Source organism: Choristoneura fumiferana, chromosome Z (genome assembly GCF_025370935.1).
Source record: "Choristoneura fumiferana chromosome Z, NRCan_CFum_1, whole genome shotgun sequence".
Classification (NCBI taxonomy): Eukaryota; Metazoa; Arthropoda; class Insecta; order Lepidoptera; family Tortricidae; genus Choristoneura; species Choristoneura fumiferana.
In genome coordinates, this window is record NC_133472.1 from 34,467,694 (window position 1) to 34,491,072 (window position 23,379).

General features: G+C 36.8%; 1 protein-coding gene across 1 annotated transcript; it reads right to left on the reverse strand.

Annotated features, from left to right (window-relative positions):
* Positions 1–558: 558 nt before the first annotated feature.
* On the reverse strand, positions 559–22,637 carry Gs2 (glutamine synthetase 2). The gene is made up of 8 exons (XM_074098355.1): positions 22,329–22,637; positions 7,537–7,588; positions 6,938–7,135; positions 5,347–5,508; positions 5,057–5,270; positions 4,646–4,903; positions 2,310–2,449; positions 559–1,945 (listed from the first exon to the last, which is right to left on the reverse strand). The coding sequence occupies exons 1-8, from the start codon at positions 22,620–22,622 to the stop codon at positions 1,797–1,799; spliced, it is 1,467 nt and encodes a 488-aa protein (XP_073954456.1). The 5' UTR covers positions 22,623–22,637; the 3' UTR covers positions 559–1,796.
* Between the last annotated feature and the right edge of the window lie 742 nt (positions 22,638–23,379).

Consider the following 23,379-nt stretch of genomic DNA (forward strand, 5'->3'; position numbering starts at 1 on the left):
ATAACTTCAGTTCTCTTTATATTTTGTCGCCATGACCGATCATGACCAGGTAGACTACTATTTAGTAGTCAAGTGCAAGGTTTCAAAAAAAAAATACAAAAATAAGTATCTATTCGAACCACTCAAAAATATGTTACTACGGCCTTGTCGCGTCGGAATAAGAGTCTGTGGTACTTATTTTTGAAACCTTGAATACTTTTTACACTTGACTGTATGTACCTATAGAAATCATGATATATTTATGACTTCTTGGACATACTGAAAATTGGCCCAACATACTTCAGAGGCAATTTATTAGTAATTTGGCCCATTATACCTTCTTCAAAACAACAGCTCAGATTAAATTTTCGACTAGTTGACAAGATTAATCATTTACGAATGATGTGATTTAAAAAATGTTGTTTTCCATTCTACATTCAGCAATTTGACTTCGAATCGCTAAGAACCGAGCAATGTGGAAAAAAAATGAATGTGCAATGAAACGACAAAGAAATAATAGGAATAATATTTTGTTAAGAATTATCTTAATGGGCACTTAAATTGAAGAAAACAATTAGACAAATTATACAACAATGTATTTATTTTCCACTTAACATCTCATTCATATTAATAATAATATATGTATTCAAATATAACTTTAAATTAAAGTGAATTCATTTCATGCTAAAAATATTATTTGAATAGCCGCATGCTGTACATAAACTATTTAAAATTAAAACTAACAAACAATAATTATTCGCCTACTTTATCATATCACAAAATCTGTCGTGCTTCATATTCATAAGAATGTACTGTAGTGTTTTTGTTTTATATGTGTCTATTTATAATCGTCATTTCAATAACTTTGTATTTACCTATTTCAGAATGGCTTGAAGTCTAATTAAGATAAGCTGCAGCATTTTTGTTAGAAACAGGTGACAGAACTAAACTATGACGTTGTACAATAATTATAGGCCGTAAGCGGTTTCTATATTGAAAAAAAAATAGCCTATTTAGGGTTAGTTAGATCTGCAGAACGCTGGGTACTAGGCAGAACTAATAACTAGGCAAACAGTAGATGTTAGAATTCAAAATCTATTATTCATTTAACGCTTCACTTAACTAATTCTCATCTATGCAATTATGTAAATGAACATGTTAGAAATAATGATATGTGATTACTTGTATACAATTAAACATCAAAGTAACAATTAATTTTAAATATCACGTAATATTCGTACAAATATTATCTTTTAATAAAATGTATAATATCTTTTAATAAAGTGTGGTCCTTTGTTACACATTACCACTATCACTTGTCCGCCATTTCCGGAAAACTGTGTGACATGCGTCAGGCATGCAGCGTTACTTCTTACATTTTGTGCTTCTTTTATTTTACTATCAGTTAAAGAATGTATAATAATTAATATTGACTGATCGATCGATCCGGCCAGTTATCTCATGTGGTAAAAAATTACAATCAGTTGTAAAGCCTACGTTATGCACAAAAGGGCATTAAATACTGACGTACAGAGTGTAGGCGTTGTTTGGACTATCACTTGAGTGCGCTCATCATAATGAGATTACTTAACTAGCCAAGTTCCCCATAGAGCCCGTTAACATGTTGATCTTGACTTCAGCCCGGCCTGACGGGGTTCACACAGCAGGACTATAAAAGTTATGCGTGCGGTTAGCGCTAACATGATACCCTCAGCTATTTGAGGAACTTGGTTAAATATGTATATCGCATAGCTGTCGTTAGATAGGCACATAGTGTTTGACGGAGCTCGTGGTGGCTGCGGGGCTGCGGGCCGCTGTTATTCGTTGAGGATGCAGGTACGCATGAGCGCGTTCGTGACGGCGTACGGGTCGCAGTTGGACGCCGGCCGCCGGTCCTCCAAGTAGCCCTTCTTCTCCTCCGCCACCGCACGCGGTATCCGGATGCTGCTAGCGCGGCTGGCCACACCTGAACACAAAAACGATAAATAGGTATAGCAAGAAGTGACGCATACCTTCTGAGAGCACTGACTGTGAGAGCACTAATAACTTTGAGCCACCAATCAACTGGTGCCAGGATGTCATGTAGCTCTCAACGCCGATAAAACCCCAAAGAACTAGTTCTGTCACGGTAACCTATATAATGAATGAAAGAGATAAGTATGGGTACTTTCATTATTTAACTATTGATGGCAAGGATTAAGTTGGTACCTTATATTAAAAAGTGCATAGGAATAACGTTATCTATGTGGACAGCCCCCCCATCAACTGGAGTATTAATCAATACATTGATAGGCTTAGATACGTGAGGTAATTAATCAAATAAAACGTACCTGCGCTGAAGTCGTTAATACTGGCTGTTTCGTGAAGGCCGGTTAACCTTCTCTCGTTGTCCTTGCCTCCGCGAGGGTCGTACACCTTGATATGTTTCATGTGCACCTTCGACAGTTTGTCTATCGCCTTCTCGATCTCACTAAAAATAAAATTACGAATTAAAATGCTATTCAAAATACTGACGAGTAAATAATATAAGTAGAAAATGCTCAAATTGGAGTCACAAAGTAATTGGCATTGTTCACTTTTTTTACTCCTTTTTTATCTTATTTTTTTAAATTACAGATAATCAAGATAGGTACTTATTTCAATATCTTGGCATATAATGACTTAGTTACATATTTTAATTTTAAAAAATATTAAATACGACGTCTCGTAAATTACATATGGCGGCTGAAACCAAGTGAAAGGCCAAGTACAATTATATTTAAAAAACCGGCCAAGAGCGTGTCGGACACGCCCGAGATAGGGTTCCGTAGCCATTACGAAAAAATCCAGTAATATTTTTCTAAGGATTTCGCATTGTGTACGGAATGTTCTAAGTATATAGACCGGATGGTCAAGTGCTTAGTCCCGGGTTTGGTTCCCGGCCGGGGCAAGATATTTGTATGAATAATACGAATGTTTGTTCTCGGGTCTTGGATGTTTAATATGTATTTAAGTATGTATTTATCTATATAAGTGTGTTTATCCGTTGCCTAGTGTCCATAGTACACAGTAGTAGTAGCTTTGCTTAGTTTGGGACTAGGTTAATTGGTGTCAGGTGTCCCATGATTTTATTTATTTATTATTTATTTATATCTTATATATTATATCATATATAATATTAAATATATTTTATACCTTAGGCTGCTATTTACTCTTAAACTACTAATAATTCTCAAGCAATCTTAGCCGTTATAATTTTCCTTGTAAATTTTATATATTTACTACCATCGTGATTTTTTTCAAACTTTTCCACCCAACAATTTAGATTTTAGAGGGGGGAACGCTCGATTTTCATGAATCACTAAATCGAAAAATCGTCTTAGCAACTCCTCAATGGTTTCAAAATACCTATCCAACGATATAGGATAAGTTGAACCCTAAAAAAAAATTTTTAGTTTTTTTTTATTCTACCACTTTGTCGGCGTGACTGATATGTATATTCATGCCAAATTACAGCTTTCTAGTACTAACGGTCTCTGAGCTTAGCCGCGGACAGACGGACAGACATGCATGGCGAAACGAAACTATAGTTTAGTTTAAACTATAGTTGACTACGGAGCCCTAAAAAGAGCTAGTTGTCAATAGATGCTAACTGTCATGTCAGTGTCACATTCAATCGGATATTATAAACATTGTACCCTAATATCAGAAAAAATAAATTTTAAGTAAGTAAGTAAATTAATATGAGCGACAATTATGTATGTCAAAGCTGATTCATGCCCATGTTCACAAGGCCTATTTAATTAGGTAGGTCGAAATGGTCTTTACAACAATACTGTGCGTAAACTTTGCACTAAGTATTCAATATTTATTGCTCGACACCCACCATTGCTTGCTTAGGCAATTTTTCTCTAATGCCAACAATTATCTTTCCGGGAGTTGTTGACGTGCTATTGTTGCACGAAGGAACATACACTTACATGAAAACTACTCGCGGCAAAGGGAAAAGGATTCGATTTGATGTCGATTATCGGAAAAATAATTCACATTTAACGATGTCACTGACTGACATTAAACCTAGATACTCGTGGATTCACTTTTTAAAAAATGGGACTCATCTCTTTATCACTATTAGAAAGGTCAAACAAAGGTCAAAAATATTTTTGGCTATACTTTCGTAACCCTTAAGTATTTTTGGATCAGAATAGGACAAAACTGTTCAAAAACCTTAGGGATAAGTCCCTCGAAATGGTTTTCGAATCAGGGTAGGTACATTGGTAAAATATGAACAATGCCAATTAAGTATAGATAAGTTATGAAGCCGTGGTGGCCTAGTGGTTTGACCTACCGCCTCTCAAGCAGAGGGTCGTGGGTTCGAACCCCGGCTCGCATCTCTGAGTTTTTCGAAATTCATGTGCGGAATTAGATTTGAAATTTACCACGAGCTTTGCGGTGAAGGAAAACATCGTGAGGAAACCTGCACAAACCTGCGAAGCGATTCAATGGTGCGTGCGAAGTTCCCAATCCACACTGGGCCCGCGTGGGAACTATGGCCCAAGCCCTCTTGTTCTGAGAGGAGGCCTGTGCCCAGCAGTGGGACGTATATAGGCTGGGATGAAGAAGTTATGATAGTAATTTACAATTTGTGTCAAGCTTAAGCCGCGGTGCTACCCAACTCGATACTTACATGATACCGTTCTCTTCTCTCATCTTCTTGGTGGAGAAGTTGGTGTGTGCTCCGGAACCATTCCAGTCCTGCACTGGTTTAGGATCGAAGGTGACGATGACACCGTATTCCTCGGCAAGCCGATGCAAGATGTAGCGAGCGACCCAGAGGTCGTCGGCGGCACTCACGCCCACAGATGGGCCCACTTGGAACTCCCATTGCGAGGGCATCACCTCGGCGTTCGTGCCAGAGATTGGTACACCAGCATAGAGGCAGCATCTAACATAAACCAGAGCAAGATGATAAGACGATGGACAATCAATAATTATCCAAAATATACGAACACTAAACAACAACCTGTTACAAATTATGATTTTCAATTATTTAATCAAATTATGATTTTCAATTATTTAATCAAAAGGTAATAGGTACCTGTAATGTGAATCGATGAGATCCCTGGCGTACACTTTGTTGGCACCCACGCCGCAGTAGTAAGGCCCTTGCGGCGGCGGGCAACCGCCCGGTGGCCAGCCAAATGGCCTCAGGTCGGCGTCGAGGAGGATGTATTCCTGCTCGATGCCAAACCACGGCTCTTCGTCCTTGCATTTGTCATACGCTTCCTGGCATTTGAGGCGGTGGTTGGTTTCTGCGGAAAGCTCACATTTAGCGCCTGCTGCTACGAATGAAGTAAGCAGAAATTTATTAATTAAAGCTTTAAGAACCTGTGGGTTCCATGTTGTGTTTGAAAGTGTCGCACATGACCAGGACGTGGTTGCCACGGCGGAACGGGTCCTTGTACATAGCACGAGGCACCAAGAACGTGTCAGAATTGTGGCCATCGGACTGCCCAGTCGAGCTGCCATCGAAGTTCCAGATTGGCAAATCTGTTAACAATTATGTACTCGTAAATGTTCACGCCGATCTAACAACAACACCACGTGTTGGATACAAAATTTCCGCAAAAAAAGATATCTAAGTTATCAATAGATTGTAAAAGATAACTTGTTGTTCACCGGATATATACTAACGTTCATAATCGGTCACTATTATGACTTACCCTAATATTTTTTATCATCACCTACACTACAACAGAGTGAACTGACGACAAGAGTCTCCTAGTAACAATACTTTTATAACGCTACCTACAATGATGTATCTCCATCTACTCTATCTAAATCTGTTTTTTTTTAAATTAGAAATCGTAAAATTAAATGTATCTAACAACGAGAAGGTACCTATCGCTGAGTCAACAATGATATGGTTAGTACAGTGTTTAACAAGTCTACCGAAGCTAACTAGCGTTTCTACGAATGCGAAGCCGATTCAATATTAATGTGAAACCTTTCAAGTTCTCATCAAAGCTATCTCTATTCTCCCGTTCGCGCAGCTTGCATCGAACTTCAAACACATTTTCTAGATCTTCTGGAAAGTAATATGGCGGTAGATGTTCTTGGACGTGGCTCCATTTCAATTTCTCGAGGACTTGTGTTTGATATTTTTTATTCATTTTTTCAAGTAAACGAGTCAGTTTATCTAAAATAATGAGACTAGTATTAATACAATAAAAAGACAAATATGAAATACGAATGTCGAAAAGCCGGGTAGGTACATATGTACATCCATTTTAAAGTTGAACTCCGCGTGGCGGAATTTTTGTCGTTTCCAACTTTCAACCCCAACTTTATAAAAACTTACTAACATATTTAGTTACGTATCACTTTCGTTTACCAAATGTCTGAACTTTTACTAATTCATCGGGCTGTTATAACTTGTTAGCCAAAGTACCTACCGTGTGCTACAGATTGGCAGAAAAAGACCGCATGTTTACGAGAACCGTGCAACTAAATGGTATTATTTGCCTGCACTGCATTCCAGCGTTATTTAATCTGCATGCATTCCGCTTACGGGCCTCCACAGTAAAAGTTGCAAGTGCCTTTTAATAACTCAGTTAATTACGTTAATGACCAGCCAAGTGTCACAGTTTCCGGACGGAATGTTAGCACTGTATTTCGCGCAATAGTATTATTATTGTTTGTTTACTAACGATGAAGTAATGGTCGTTAAGGCCAAACATTTTACACCGGGTGTACTAATTACGATCGTTAATAAGGATGAATTACAACTAGACTCATTGGATGTGTCGTATTTCATTAAATTTAAACGTAGGTATGCTACTGTTAAACACAGTAAATAAACGAGACTCGAGCGTGTTTCTGGTCCTCGGTTACTTCATATTTACGCAACGGATTGCTCAAATGCGTTGAGTTTTCGAAAACCTAATGGAAAGTAAAGCGCTTGCGTCTGAATACTGACCTTTCGCTTGTTTTGGTATGAAGTTCAAGGTGCGGTCTTTACACCGGAGGCTTTCGCCCGTGCCGTCAATCCAGATGTAGGTGGCGAGCACCCTGTCTGCGGGCAGCGGCAAGTCCTTGTAACGGCCCAACAGAGTCTTCGAAAGCACAGCGTTGGGCGAGTTGGTCAACACTGGCCCGGACAGTATCTTGGGGTTATCTGCCACGATAAAAGCACAATTATTACCCTATGATATCACACTCCCACTGCGTCATTGCATAAATCTTACTAGGTCGACGATCTGTAACACGGTCAGACATTTTTTATCGTAAAGACTCCGACTGGTTTTATTTTGAAAAGACTGGAAAGAAAGTAAATTTAACTGACAGCAGCATTGATTACTACAAACAAAAGATTTCGATACTTTATTAAAATGATGTTAATTAAAAGATGTTGAACAACTAATAATTTTTTGATAATTAGGTATAGTGACATTACTTGACGTTTGCTTTTGCTCTAAAATGCTTGAAGATTTAAAAAAGGTTTTTAACGTTTTGTTCCGTATTTTATTCTATTTATGGTAAATTATTGATTTATTGGATCCTGTGATAGGAACTTACCTTCTATCTTTCCGTCACCCATTTTTCTATCTTTTACAATTCTGTTTAAAACCTGTAACAAATAACACAAACATGAGTTAAGTAAATAAATACGAAATACAAAGACTAAGTAAACAGGTACCTACGTAGATTTGATTTTAAGGAACGAAAGATGTACACAAATAAATAGCTATAAACGATTGATATTGAATTTATTTCAATAGGTACGATAAAAAATTCAAGAACCTTAGCATTGTTAAAACGCATAGCGATGGTTTTCGAGAACGCTAGAAAAAGGCAGAGAAGTCTTTCTAAACATTATGTAATGCCTAATAAGTTCATGGAATAGATGTTCCTAATAGCAATAAAGATATTTAGATATTTGCCTTGACATTTGGAAATTATGTTTAGAATAGCCACCAAACCACTGATCAGCTGAGGCTGCGTAGTAAAATCTGCTGGAGGTACCTACCTACTATAAAAAAATAAATTATTCTTGGAAATCATGGTGTAATATTCAAATTATGATTATCAATGATGTCAAAATAATTCTATTTATTTGATAATACACATTGCGTCGTAAATAACATACTCGATACCTATACCGACCTACACCAATAGGGTAGCTATAGGTTCTGATACTTTTTGATAAAAAAATCTTACAATGTCTTATTCCTGATTTAAAAGATTTCAAGTAATAATACCGTTTATTTGATTGGAGGTGCAAAGGCGCAAGCCAAGTACCTACGGGAGCTCGTAATGTCACCGCAAAAATAGTTAATTGTGCAAAAAGAGAGCAAAGTTGTTTCTTGTTGCGAGTGTTGATTTTGAATCCCGAGTAAGCGAAGGATTCCATAATTGAATCACGAGCGTAGCGAGTGATTCTAGGTTAGAATCCTGAGAGCAGCAAGGGATTCAAACACACGAGATGCAATAAAACTTTAGTCTCGTGTGCCACATACAATTTTTTACCTCACCAGCGAGAACATAATTTAAATGTAACATAAGAATAAAACCATCGATACCTGGGCCAATCAAGTTTTTTACCCACACTCATCTGTCCGTGACATTCTTCAAACAATTGCAGATTTTTGTAAGTAAACATGTTTTTTCTGTAATTTAATAGATGGTGTATTGAATATATGCCCTCCTACGTAAGTTCAACCTATTAAACCGTGAAATATCTTGTTGGAAGTACGATTGATAACGCCAGAGACAATTTTGGTAGACGCCCAAAGTGTGGGTAAAATAGTTCATTGGCCCACCTACCTGTACAAAATAAACACATTTTTTTTTTATATAATCCGATTCGATCCGATTATTAAGAAACAAATATTTATAATAATCACATTTAAAACCCTTCCTCAAAAGTGATACGTACAGTCGCGATTACATCTTTAAAAAAGTCACCAGAAAGTTAAGAATGCCAAACATTGTTCAAAAGCAGTAAGTAGAGTGGTTTTGAATTCGGAACGAAAGTGTCCAGTAGGTACAGTACAAATATCTCATACATAACATGAATTGTAATTTGAACTTAGAACTACTTGTAAAATATGTCATACTTATTTTTTAATACTGCAACAAGCCTCATCTTTGGGTCATTAAAAACGTGGAACAATACCTAAAGTTATAATTTATTATAAATGTCATTAAATATGATTTTATTAAGATTTCATTTTTCTATTACATAAACATTTTTTATTTTTAGATTTGTTACAAAGTCATTTAATTTGACAAATATTCATTACAACTGTAGAGGTAGTGTACGGAATTATTTTATTAAAAAAAAAACATCAGAAGTGGCTTTCGTGCAACAAGGTTGCATACTTTGTTGCATAAATTTACATTTTGGAAATATTTCGTTGTCATGTAATTTATTAGGTAGCGATATATTTTTATTACCATAAATTTAATTTAAGATTGTAATCAACACATTTGATCCTATCTCTCGCTTTTCAGTGAGTAGACCCAACGCTGTCCTCAGCATTTAAAAAAATAAATTAAAAAGATACACTCATCTCATGGAGTGAGCAAAATGCGATTTTGCTCACTGATTTCTCATAGCAAAACCTGCCTGTTTGAGGTGCAGAGGTGAAAATATTTTTTTTATCATCGCGGCCACTTAAATATCTCCTGTTATAGTAGGTAATTATGGCATCTATTAATCAAAAATGGATCGCGGTCGTTTACCTATGATACATGTTTACCTACCTATAGCGTCTTTCTTTACTGGTACCTACGTGTAGATACTTTACTTGCCTACGGTTTGTTTGAATGATTTTTATAGTCCATTTTGATCAATGACCAAATACAGATACCTACCTACGGAAGAGGTTGTCGAAGTAATTTATCTAACAAATGCAGTGTAACATATTAATAATTTACAAAAAAAACAGCAGTTCATCACATCGCAATTACCTAGTTATGCATAATGTAAATAAACCGCAGGGCTACTACGAAACTCGAAACTCGAAGTTCGTATCTAACCGCCCCTCTCGCTCTCGTGTTAAATAGTATAAGTGTCAGAGGGACCGCACGACACGAACTTCGATTTTCGAATTTCGTAGTAGCCCTCCAGATCCTTGACACAGTGCCGCGGTGAAATCACGAAATCGATTGGCACTCTGCCTAAATAATAATGGTTGTAAGAACTCGTAGACAAGTAGTGCCACGGCCCGCTATACCACGCCAACACGCGACAGACCCATTTCTATGCACAAAACCAAAGTGGTGTATGTTGTATGCATTCGAACTGAGGCTGTATATACAACTTTCCACAAAAAAGCGTGAGCTACCTATCATCAGTCCTGATTTATACGGGTGGCGATAGGAGTGGTGCTTGTCTCCTACGCTTTAGTTAGACTTTGTCTCCCATTTTATTTTCCCGGAATTTTGTTTATGTGAAAATAAATGGTCATTTCACTCCTTTTCTGTACACGAATGCAATACGAAAGACCTGAACTCATCCGCTACACGCAGAATTTAATGTTTATAATCTATTTTGATTTTGTTTTATATGATCAACTTTTGCGGTAGCCCTATTTATATGCCGCTGTACCTATCCTGAATCTCTTAACTGTTGCCATTTTTTGTGTTGAAGTTGCTTAGGTAGGTACACGAAATTGCTAACTAATGAGTCGATCTGGTTGTTTGATGACGGAATGAATAATCAAACGATCTAAACGTTTGCCGTCTAGTAATTACGTGGTTCTTAACGATGGAAATTAAATTCATGTTTAGTATTCGCATTATAATTTTGATCTTCGCACATATTTTTCTTTTCGTGAGCAGAATACGTTAGGTACTTATCGCTCTTTTTGGTTCCTTCTCTAAAAGTGAAGTATGTACATGTACCTACCTAATGGGACATACATGGGGGGGGGGAATACGTACTTGCAGATAGTGAGAACGCATACAATTTACTTTGAAAATTTTATTTTTATTTTACTTATTGAGACATTCAAAATTTACAAGACCTTTCAGTATGAAGAGAAGTGTGTTAGCTATCTCATAGTGGCGATTCCTGATTTACATTGACAAGTAGCTTTCAATCATCATTAAATCAAAAACTTTTTTACGTTGTGATTTACTTAATAGATCGTATTACAGGATAGCTAAGCAATAAATGCATATTAGGATTTGTTTATTTCATCATTCATTTATCACTATTTTATTATGCACTAACCGGTTTCCAGTCTTATGTTTTGCAACCATAGCAACATCACAGTTTATCCATACTATAATATTATAAATGCGAAAGTGTGTGTGTTTATGTGGATGTTTGTCCGTCTTTCACGTCGAAACGAGCGTTGGATCGACGTGATTTTTGACATAGAGATAGTTTATGGGCCAGAGAGTGACATAGGCTACTTTATACAGCGCGATAACGAATTCCACGTGGGCAAAGCCGCGGGCAAAAGCTAGTTTACAATAAATTTTAAAGCTCGCACGTATCCACCTAAATTTAAATGAAGACGCCGCGTCAATATAACTAATTCGCGCTTGAAATAGAAACACTCAACATAACTATTTATTTGTTCACTGAAATCAAAATGCAAGATTAACTGAGTAAGTATTCAAAATACCATTTAATAATAAGAATACGAATATGACAAAACCGCGTAATTAAAACATATCAGAATTTACTACGGAAGGTTAAAAGGAATCTAGCACGTGCCTTTGATTAGCAAAGCAACAATAGTTATTTTGGTTTGGTTATCACGAAATGACATTTACCGGCTCAGACCAGTATGTAACCGTACATGTTATGTTAGCAGATTATATTATGAGCAGAATGTTAAAATATACAGAATGTATGTGATCGTGATCGGTACCGGTACCGGTCCATCGGTACTGCCTACGTACCTACCTACTCAGCTGTCAGGGATTTTTCCATAGTGAGCCGCCTACATCATCACTTGTGCATGCACGCTACAGCTCGTCCTTCCATACACATAACTAACTATACTTAATTTTCATGGGTATTTGTATTTATCCGGCTCTACATATAACTCTAACAATAATACAGTTTTTAAATAATCAAAAATAAAAATAAAACACACCACCTACTTGCAGGTTAAACTCAATTTAGTTTTTTAATGAACCAGTAAAATAATATAAGTAGTAAGTGTTTGCCTACGTAATAAAGTTAATGAACAAAGCGCATTTAACAGTTAACAATAGATCTGGATTGGATACACGCGGCAATAGTTAGCGACGCCATTGTCTCAATGTCGATTACTAATTTACTTTGTCACATTAACACATTTGTCAATCTTGTATGGCGCTAAGTACGTGGCTGTAAAACGAAGTACAAAAATAACCAGCTACTTTTGATGCTGACTGTACCTGCCAGTGCATTAATCATAATAATCAAGCGTTGACAGCTGCGACGTATACTCGCTACAATGCCTAATTATAATATAATATGATATATTAGATCATGCAAACCTTTCTCAAAGTAAATTATTATTTTTGTTTTTACCCGGGGCGTAATGTTGTACCTACTGAATTTCATTATAACCTGCTGGTTAGTAATGTGATGCTCTCTTCTCATAAGTTCTTATTGTTATGCGTTTAATTTCTTCAAAATCGCACGGCGTACAGCCCGTATACCTAGTGCCGAAGACGTTGTAATAAAAACCACGGCACGCGTCATCGTGAATGACTCTACCTATACAGCTCAGCAGCTCAGCCCCGCGGGCGACCCGCGCCGCGCCGAATTTATTTGAAAATCAAACTTATTCGAAAATCGAGCTGGTTAGGCCACGGCAAGTATCAAAACTGTAATACATTACTACAGAGGCCGTGAAATAGGGGATTTGCTGGCCGAGTAAGCTATACATGGCAGAGTGTTAACGAGACCAGGCCATCTAGAGATACGAGGCCAACAATCCCTGTTCGCGGACGAGGCTTGTATGTATAGTGCTTTTCTCAAATAAATCCAAGGAAATAATACCATGTCACTTGATGATCAACTCATATCGGAAACAATAACACTTATTTGAACTAAAAACTACTAATTTTACGTATAAACCATATAAGTATTTTTTTTTCTATTGCCGCGATAATACTACTCTTTATCAGCTATATCTTTGTAAGCTGTTTGTGTTAACAAATGTTTTTGTCACCGAATCTTGAGATGATTTTATTTACTTATTAAAAAATTATGACACCTTATTTATTGGTTATTTTAATAAATTCTAACAATAAATGTCAATTATTATATTATTATTGTTTATTATATTGAATACCTGATTTAATCTAATTAAATAATCTAGTCGAATAAGTGATTAAAAAGTAAATACACATCACAAACTATGTTTTCCTTAATAGGCAGTATGCCATAGATAGTAAATAAAATAAATAAAACCCACTGATAGCATCTTTAAAAAGTCACCAGAAAGTTAAGAATGCCAAACAATCGGAACGAAAAAGTGTCCAGTAGGTACAATACAAATCTCATATTCATAACATGCATTGTAATTTGAACTTAGAACTTAATGTAAAATATGTCATACTTATTTTTTTATACTGCAAAAAGCCTCATCTTTGGGTCATTAAAAAGGTTGAACAGTAAACGTATAATTTATTATAAATGTTATTAAACCTTTAAATATGGTTTTATTAAGATTTAGATTTCTATTACATAAACATAAATAGATTTGTTACAAATTCATTCAATTTGACAAATATTTATTCCAACTGTAGACGGAATTCTTTTATAAAAAACAAACAAGAGAAGCGGCTTTCGTGCAACGAGGTTGCATACTTTATTAAAAGATCGGGAAAATTTACATTTTGGAAATATTTCGTTGTCATGTAATTTTTTAGGTATCGATATATTTTTAATACCATTAATTTAAGATTGTAATCAACACATTTAATCCTATCTTAGCTTTTTTCGTGTTGAAGTGAAAGTGACATATCAAAGTTCAAATATTTGGAATTAAGTGAATAGACCCAACACGTACACACATTGAAAAAAAAAAGTTTGTCTCACGGAGTAAGCAAAATGCGATTTTGCTCACTGATTTCTCATAGCAAAACCCGCCTGTTTGAGGTGCTGAGGTGAAAAATTTATTTTTTCATTGACATGCATAAGTAAACATGACTACTTACCTACCTAACGAATTCTTTCTTCACTTTGTAGTTTACTGTTTACCTTGCTAGGCTTCTCTGATTCATAAAAACACAATAGTACTTAATACCCAGTATAATGTTAATGTTCTTTTGTTTAAAAGTTGATTAAGTACGCTATCTTCGTTTCCATTTGTTTGAGGTTTTGTTTGTTAACCATTATTATTTATTCCATTAAGCCGATATTAACAACACAAGAGAATATAAAGCTATAGTTATATATTAGAGTAATTTTTAGAGTAATTAAGTACCTAAGTAACTGCTTGATTAAAAATTGATATCCAGTTACTATCAGCAGTACTATTAGTTATTCTGTTATTAGGCACAGACTTCCTTTCGTAGTAAAAGGCACTGTACTAACCTATTTGGATAAAAACTGTATACTTATCCTACTAGTTTGGTTACTTACGTTTCTACTGGTCTTGTTGAAAAAAATTCCAATTCTGCTTTGGTTACAATGAGTGGGTGGGTGGAAGGTTACTAGGTGTGATGAATCACGTTTATTTTGCTCAGAATAAAAACCTTTGTGAATTTGAACTTGCAACAACTAAATTAAGACCGGTATCATTTCATGTCAAGGAACTTTTTGTTATCAGTGCATTGCACTTACATAGGCTATGTTTTCAAATTACACTTGACATACGACAGCCAGAGTCATGCAGTGGTGAATTATTTAAAGTTTTATATCACAGTTTTTTTTAACATTCCGTTTACTCAATGGCAAGGCAGATCCCACTACACTACATAGTAACCTTGATATTCCATATAATCAATGTAAGATTGCGTCTCCGTATTTATATGACGATATCATTTCATTTTAGTAGTTCTGAACTCTGACTTTTATTATGTCTACCCGTATACCTACTCTCGAAACTGTGGCGAGGCTAAATTGCGTAATAAAGCAATGCCCTACTTGTTCAATATTTTCTTGATCCATAGATCAATGGGGACCGCGTCCGTTCAAAAAGAAATACGCCCCTAATCCACTAATCACTAGTAATCATTTTTGATTATCTACTAAGCCCCTACTTAACTAGTATTAAAGTGATTTTGTCAATACTCGCAGGCAGCACTGATTTACAGGCAGTATCAGCCGCTGGCGGCGTGTGCTTTATCATTGTAATTTCATTGATGTCGTGGCGATCAAATTTTTACTACATTTTTCCGGAGCAGACGGACCGTCGTGAGTTAAATCACCTGTCAAACTACCCGGATATCAACTTACTTAATTATATTTACAAATATTTTACAGATGTTACGAAATAATACATAGAAGAATTTTCCAAAAAATTATACCTCTTTGCTGGTAAAAGTACCTATCTTTGTTCGTTTCTGCCTACGAATACAAAAGTACGCGGAAAGAAGGATACCGAAAACAAAATTTCGGGCGTCGTGTGTCTCGTAGACTCAAATTTTGTTTGAAACAGTTATATACCGGGTGTGGCCTGGAATACGAGCAAGAAATTAAAACATAGATCGTCCTCGTCAAACTGAACAACATTAGTTGAGCGACTTTTAAGAAGAATGGAGTCTTTGAATTTTCCTGGTTAGGGTTCCGTGCCCAAAGGGTGCCAACGGGACCCTATTACTGAGACTCCGCTGTCTGTGTCTGTCTGTCTGTCTGTCCGTCTGTCACAGGGCTCTATCTTTGAAGCCGTAAAAGTGAGACAATTTAAATTTTCACAGGTTATGTATTACTGTGGCCACTATACCAACAAATACTAAAAATAAAATAAAGTTACAAATTAAAGGGGGTCGTCATACAAGAAACGTGTTTTTTTCGGCGTTTTTTGGTTGCTAGGCGTTATTAGCCGTTTCTAAGGTGACCGAGTCGACCGAGTCGCCTAGCAACGGGTAACTATGTCGTTTGACTATTTACCTTTAAGTTTGCGATTTTAATGATGTTTTATAAAAGCTTCGATAATATAATATACTGACTGTCTGATTGTGTGGTTTATTCGTTTTTGTGCAAAATTAATAAAGCAATTTATGAACCACAAACCTCAATGAAGCCAACTTTGATGAAGCGCTCGCCAAATACACACCGTATTAAATACTATGTTTACCTATTGTTTTTACACTAAAAAATCATACTAAGTATTTAACACTATCTACAAGGTTTATAATACAGTTTAAAATTTATTCACACTAGTCGAGCTTCTTATTATTTAATTAAGTACACAACATACGAAGTCCGCCGAATTTCTCGCGAATGAACTGCTCTGATAGACAGCAATTTTTTTTTAGCCGCGAGCGGCGTGCTCTGGCAATGGTTTCAGAAGCAAACAGTTAGATCCAAAGAGGATGAAAACTCAACTTGTTTTTTATTCGAAATACTTGCACAAGTGCTTACATTTCGGCGATATTTTTAGAAGCTTTTCTTTAGCTTGTCCTGTTTGTTTATTTATTTATTTATTGTTTGTTTGGGTCAAATCTTGGAAGTTAAATTTGACTCACTTCCAGTGGTCCGATCGACTTGAAATTTGGCATACTTATGTAAATTTGATGACAATACAATAATCTGGTAGTGACATCTTAGTGGTCCTGCCAGGATCGCCTCTGCAGGAGGGAACTCCTCAATAGTTAATAGTACCGACTTGAAATTTGGTACAGATATGTAGTTTAGACGACAATGCAAGTACTGTCAACAAAAAGTACATTCGGCAAAAAAAAGCTTGTATTAAAAATGAAATTTTTAACAAAATTTGATGATAAGCATTATATTTATTTGCAGTGTAATGTACTTAACTATGTTTGCTCGGGTGGAATCTTTCATCTCAAATTTGAAGTGGATATCTTCAACCGATTGAGCTGAAACTTTACACGCATGTATAAATCCGATGACAATGCTATATTATTATAACATCTGATGATAAAGCTAGCGGGTGATCATAGGAACTCATAAACGACACGACCGCATCGAGTTTGGACTCGTTTGTCGTCTTGACGAGTACTTTGGTAACCAGTGGCATAAAGTACAGTCAGCAAAAAAAATATTAGAAGAATTTTAAGAAAAACTTTTACTGAATTGTTTACGGAACCCTTTATGTACGAGTCCGACTCGCACTTGACCAATTTTTTCATATAAATTAAATACTGCTATCAATGTACGCCATCCTAGAACACAACTTACTGACGTCTCCTGTCACGCTACAAATATCAAGCATTTTGCTTTACAGTGCTTCTTCGAATAAACTGAAAAGAGTAATAAAAATTAAAAAACTAATAATTAAAAAATTAATCAACTAATTATTTTTAAAAGTCACTGAACTAATGTTTGAGGAGTATGATCTATGTTTTAATTATTTGTTCATATTACAGGCCACACCCGGTAGGTATGTATAGTAATTAACTTTACAAAAATGTATACTTTTGATCAATTAAGAATTTTTAAGTACCGATAAACCACCAGTCAGGCCAGGCTATATGAAATTCCTCCTATATGAATAATTTTATTATGTACTAATACGTAAGTATGCTACATAACAAAACAATTGAAAAAAGTAATTTGTGTCGAGTTGATTGAATATTGATCACGCAGTTCAATTTGCTATGGTGCTGTACTATCTCTGTTGATGAGTTTCCGATTAGTTTTAATACATTCTCTTGATTATTCGTAGTTGATGTCTAGGCGAACACTAGTTCCATTAGTGATAAGAGGCTTTATGTAATGGGCGTGATTAGCGGGTGTTGCAATCAAATCCTGGCGCAATAAGGTCAGTCGATCGGCTAGATTAGTCATTTAAAACCATATTTTATAAATAAATGCACTGTCGAGAAAGTGGCCAAAAGGACAGGCGAGGGCGTGAAACGGCCAGCCAATATGGTTTAGCATTACGAAAATACAGTAAAAATTAAGTAAGCAACTATATATTAGGTTGCAGTTTAAACAAATTTCGATTGACTTTGTAATTTAAAAATTGGCCTGAATACTTTATACTTTAAAAAATAAATAACGTTTTGACTGTTGAAGTTTCCGCACCCAGTTTCCCAATCCGCACTGGGCCCGCGTGGCCCAATCCGCACTGGGCCCGCGTGGGAACTATGGCCCAAGCCCTCTTGATCTGAGAGGAGGCCTGTGCCCAGCAGTGGGACGTATATAGGCTGAGATGATGTTGAAGTTTTAACTGAAATACTGGGAAAATTATTCAAGTTTCAACACAGAGATTGTAAACTAGGCCAGTCGACTGAATATATATTATTTTGTCCTGTCAACATATCGAACGGGCATTGTTTACAGTTGATACCTTATCATAAACAACATTTAAGTGCTGCCCTCCGCGACTGCGATCACAATATGCACCGACACTAATATGTAGGTACATATAAATTAACGAGTATAATAAATAGGACAAGGAAAACGAAAAGTACCTACACGAGTACATGGTATATGCAATCTTAACAATAGCAAGCATCTTAAGTCATGCGGGGCCCTAGGGCACAAGAACATGGGGCCCTTTTGGAAATTAAACTAAATAAAAAACTGCTATATATGTGCTTTTTTATTTACACACATCAAAAGATACACATAAGTATGATTATGATAAGGGAAAAATCTTCCATTATTACTTTTGTCAGATTAAAACAGAAAAACCGGCCAAGAGCGTGTCGTACACGCCCAGGATAGGGTTCCGTAGCCATTACGAAAAAAAAAATTTTCTAAGGATTTCGTATTGTGTACAATCTTCCAAGTTTAGGTATATTTTATACCTTAGGCTGCTATTTACTCTTAAACTACTACTAATTCTCAAACAATCTTAGCCGCTATAATTTTCCTTGTAAATTTGATATATTTACTACCATTCTAAATTTTTTCAAATTTTTCCACCCAATAGTTTAGAATTTAGAGGGGGGGGGGGAGACGCTCGATTCTAATGAAAATTTGCACTTTAAAGTTGAATATTTCGCAAACAGATCACTGAATAGAAAAATTGTTTTAGCAACCCCCCAATGTTTTAAAAGACCTATCTAACGATACCCCACAATAGACGTCTTAATTTACGTCTATGGGACTGGGAAACTATAAGGATGACTACGGAACCCTAAAAAAATGAATTTATCGGCCTTTTGGATGATGATACCTATTGAGCATCACGTAGGTACCTAACCGAATATCCAAGTAATGGGAGCTGTGTACTACGGAACCTTACTACATTAAATATCGTGATGACGTAAGTACCCTGCACGATACCTGCCAAACAAGTCATTGTGAAATTTATCGTGAGGAGCGTCCAAAGGTATGCAGTTGAAATGCTTCAACTGTTTCTATCCAAACAATACGTACTACATAATTTCTCATCACCTGTACATTATTGGCAACCAAAATCTATCAATCTGAAAATCTAAGTACCACGATAAATGTGATGACAGATATATAGTTACATTTCAATCGGTGAGTTAGGTACATAAAATAGAAGATATATTGAAAAATCCTACTTCACATTTGAGGTGAATACTGGCAGCGAAATGGGTTAACGGCGGGAATTTATGAATTCTATAAATAGTTTTTACGTTTGATCGGGATTTGGGCGGGGACGGCGGGCGTGGAGTGGAGTGCGCAGCGCACGCGTGACCGGGGATGCACCGACCTCTTTTGTGGAACAAAATAAACAAAGAAAGCGAACACGGCGTCGCCGGCGCAGCCGTGCCGTCCTTATCACGGTGCGCGCGCATGCCCGCCGTTCCCGTGTAATGAACTTTAGCTCTGTCATGTTTCACAAGCTATCAGACACTTTTGACACTTATCTAGATTCGTGTGTAGAAATACGGCTATCTGGTTCTATAATTACGATAAAATTACTTTCAAGTATAAGTACTTACTAAATTTCTGTAGTTTCGTCCTTTTTAGATTAACGCGTATTTAAGTTAGGTAAGGGAAAATTTTCAAAAATGGTTGCTATTATGTGCTTTCCGCCGTCCTTTGTTTCAAAATTAGCCTTTGTACCTATTAAGTATTTTCCTCGTCAAAAAAGAATCGTTAAAAGGTTAACGAGATCTTGCGATAAGGCAGACTTAAAAACAATGCAATTCGTGCAACTTAGAAAAGTTGGAACCCCCGACATTGTCATTTCAATGTTCAATATCTCAAAAACGGCTGAGCCTGAAACATAGCAAATAACTACCGTAAGGAACGGTTTCACTTAAAAAAAAACCGGCCAAGAGCGTGTCGGGCGCGCCCAAGATAGGGTTCCGTAGCCATTACGAAAAACTATTGGGTACTGTACCCAATACCGACGCAACCCAACCTCTGGGTAATGTTCCTCTATCTTTGTTCGTCCGTTTGTCTGTCAAACATGGGGTACCTATTCATTTGAACCGTATTAGGTAGATTAAATAAATAGTTCAAATTTTCATGTTTTCTTTAAATAACATATAATTATAAAAAAAACGTCAGGTGGTATGAGATACATATACAAGAAATGTGTTTTTCTCGCAACGTTCAAACGGAACCTTCCGTGTGTGAGTCCGACTCCCACTTGGCTCGTTTTTGGTCGGTCGTGTAAAGTCGTTTACGCGTAACGAGGACATCCAGGTAATTTATTCCAAGTTTACTTACATTTAATTTGTAGCTACAGACAAAAGATTTCCCTTCAATTCGTTTCTTTATTGGACTATACGATAAATTAAAATTGTTAAGGTCTTGTTTCTGTCGCAGTTTTTTGAGTTTTTGTAGCTCCTGCTATACACGGAATACGAGCAACATAATGTAATACAATTCTGGTGGTTAGTAACGTTATTGAACCACGTTATCTCCGTAAAAGGTGGAAAAACAAACACTGTTAACTGCTGAGCGGTCATCACTTCGCCACAAACTCGAATACCATGAAAAAAATTATAATGAAGGTTACAGAATGTACAAAGCTAAAATACGAGCAAAAGGTATGCTAACTACACTACATTCCAGTGTTCCAGACTTAATTTTGAAATTTCTGTTGAACTTGTAGGACCTAATTAAATAAAATAGATAAATTACTCGTTTCCTAAATTAGCTTGTAATTTACAATAAGTAAATGAATGACATTAGACAGATCGCTTTATCGAAATAAATAGGAGACGTTTTAATCAAGTTTTTGTTATTATATCGGAACAGCTGATTGCGCGTATTTGACGCGAACCAATGCGTCAGCGATGGAAAATAATTGAGAACGCATTTAACCGCTTTGTTTGATAAATAATGACCTTTTCCTCTTAAACTATGCGTCGGAATCTTCCGGCCCATTATCAACCAGGACTTCGGTTGTTTACTCATAGTTATTTGTAAAGAGATTTTAATTGCACTGACGTACCGCGTCGGTTATTATTAAACTATATGTTTTTGACCTGAAATGACTAAGCTGACACAAAGAGATAAATGTATTTAAAACATTACGAGTACAGTCTTTTTTTATTGTGTCGAGGAAGATAATTCTGTACTCAATTTACAAGAAAGTAATGAAAATGTACTTAGACGCACAAGGTCAGTGACTGTTCGTTGTGGCGCTCATAACGCTCTTTAGAAGAGGAGAGGCCTACTTATATTAACAGAGGGTATTTTCCGGCTGATATGTAATGAAAAGAATTTAAGAGAAGCAAAATACCTAATTGTCATGTATTCATTCTACAATGAAATAAGTAACTTCATAATAAGTTTCATTGCGATACAAAGCTAATTCTAAATTAGTTATGATTGAAATCCGTAGTAATAGTTGATATACCTACACGTTTAAAATAAATTACTTTGTTACATATGTAAAAAAATAATCGTATTACTGTAAAAGCTTGCAAAGAAAGACATCCTCGAAGCACATCGTCATGGTATGAATTAAAGACATGGTGGAAAGAGTTTTCCATTACCTACAAAATTAGTTTCTAAATTAATTTCGCATAGCAATGTTTGGGTATTCTGATTGTGTAGATATCCACAAAAAGTACGTAAGTAAGATTTGAGAGGTGCATGCAGCGAGGCATTGTGTTTGGTTTGGGAGGGCGTCGGTGCGGTGGAGCTGATGCAATTCGCGCTGCAGCGGCCTGGTGGGAGTGCACCCGGCCTGCACGTGCTACGGCCAGCGGGAACTTTCCGCCGACAACGCTTGCCGACGCTCCACCAGTATACCCGAGCTCCCACCAATCCCGAAACACTCCCGCTTCCAAACTCCTCATTCCCCATAAAAAAACCGTATATTTGTTTACTGTACCTTGACGTTGGTCCTCTGCTGTTCTCTGCCGCGCGAAAAAAGCGATCGTATCGTATATATGCAATACAACGTGCGTGCGTCGCGCGTTGTGTTCGATCGCTGAGCACTTAGGAATTGACTGGTAGTCGGGCGAAGCGCTAGTGAATATATGCGCGCGCATCTCCACGCGCCTGCGCCGTGGTGGGAGTACCTCGTTACGTATGTACTCGACGCCGATTCATTCATTGCAGTTAATCCCTTCTGCGACGGGACAGGGAGACTGAGCGGGAAGCGTAACCCACCGGTTGGTCCCATAGTTACGGGTGACACTTTCAAATAACACCGGGACGGGGTCACCTTGGTGGGCCTTGACAGTACTTTGAGAACGAACAGAGCCCTAGTTCTAATCCAAGAACGTATAATAATAGTTTGTTTCCTTCGATCGATACCTTATCTACTTAATTGCTAAAAACGTTTACGAAGAAATTAGTTGCGGCTTGGGTATTAAACGATATAGATAGAGGTATAAATATTATGAACGTCCATGACCCAAATCTAGAGTTCCCTGGCCACGATGCGGCGCCCTGGTAAATGGGCCACTAGTTTCTTCCTTATACGCACGTACCTACAATTATTTACCTGCAATTATGAAACTTATTAAGATCGAATACAAGTAGTTAGAAATTACTATTATGAATATTACCTATACATTAAAAAGTAGAAGCTATTTAATCTATCCATCTACCTATAGCAGCCCTGGTTGCGTCCGTCTTCGAACGTAGGCCTCCTCTTCACGTTTCCACGTCTGTCTGTCCCCTGCCACCTTCATCCAGTTAATGCCGGCTTGCTGCCGGATGTCATCCGTCCATCTCTTAGGAGGTCTTCCTCTACCGCGGGTGTTGGCACGTGGTCTCCACTCCAGTATTCTTCGCACCCAGCGGCAGTGATCCATTCTGGCTATGTGTCCTGCTCATCTCCATTTCCGGCGCTCAACCTCCTCCACCACATTTAATGTAGTAATTAAAATTACGATAATATACGATATTTTAAAATTGCTTCTCTCATCTACCTA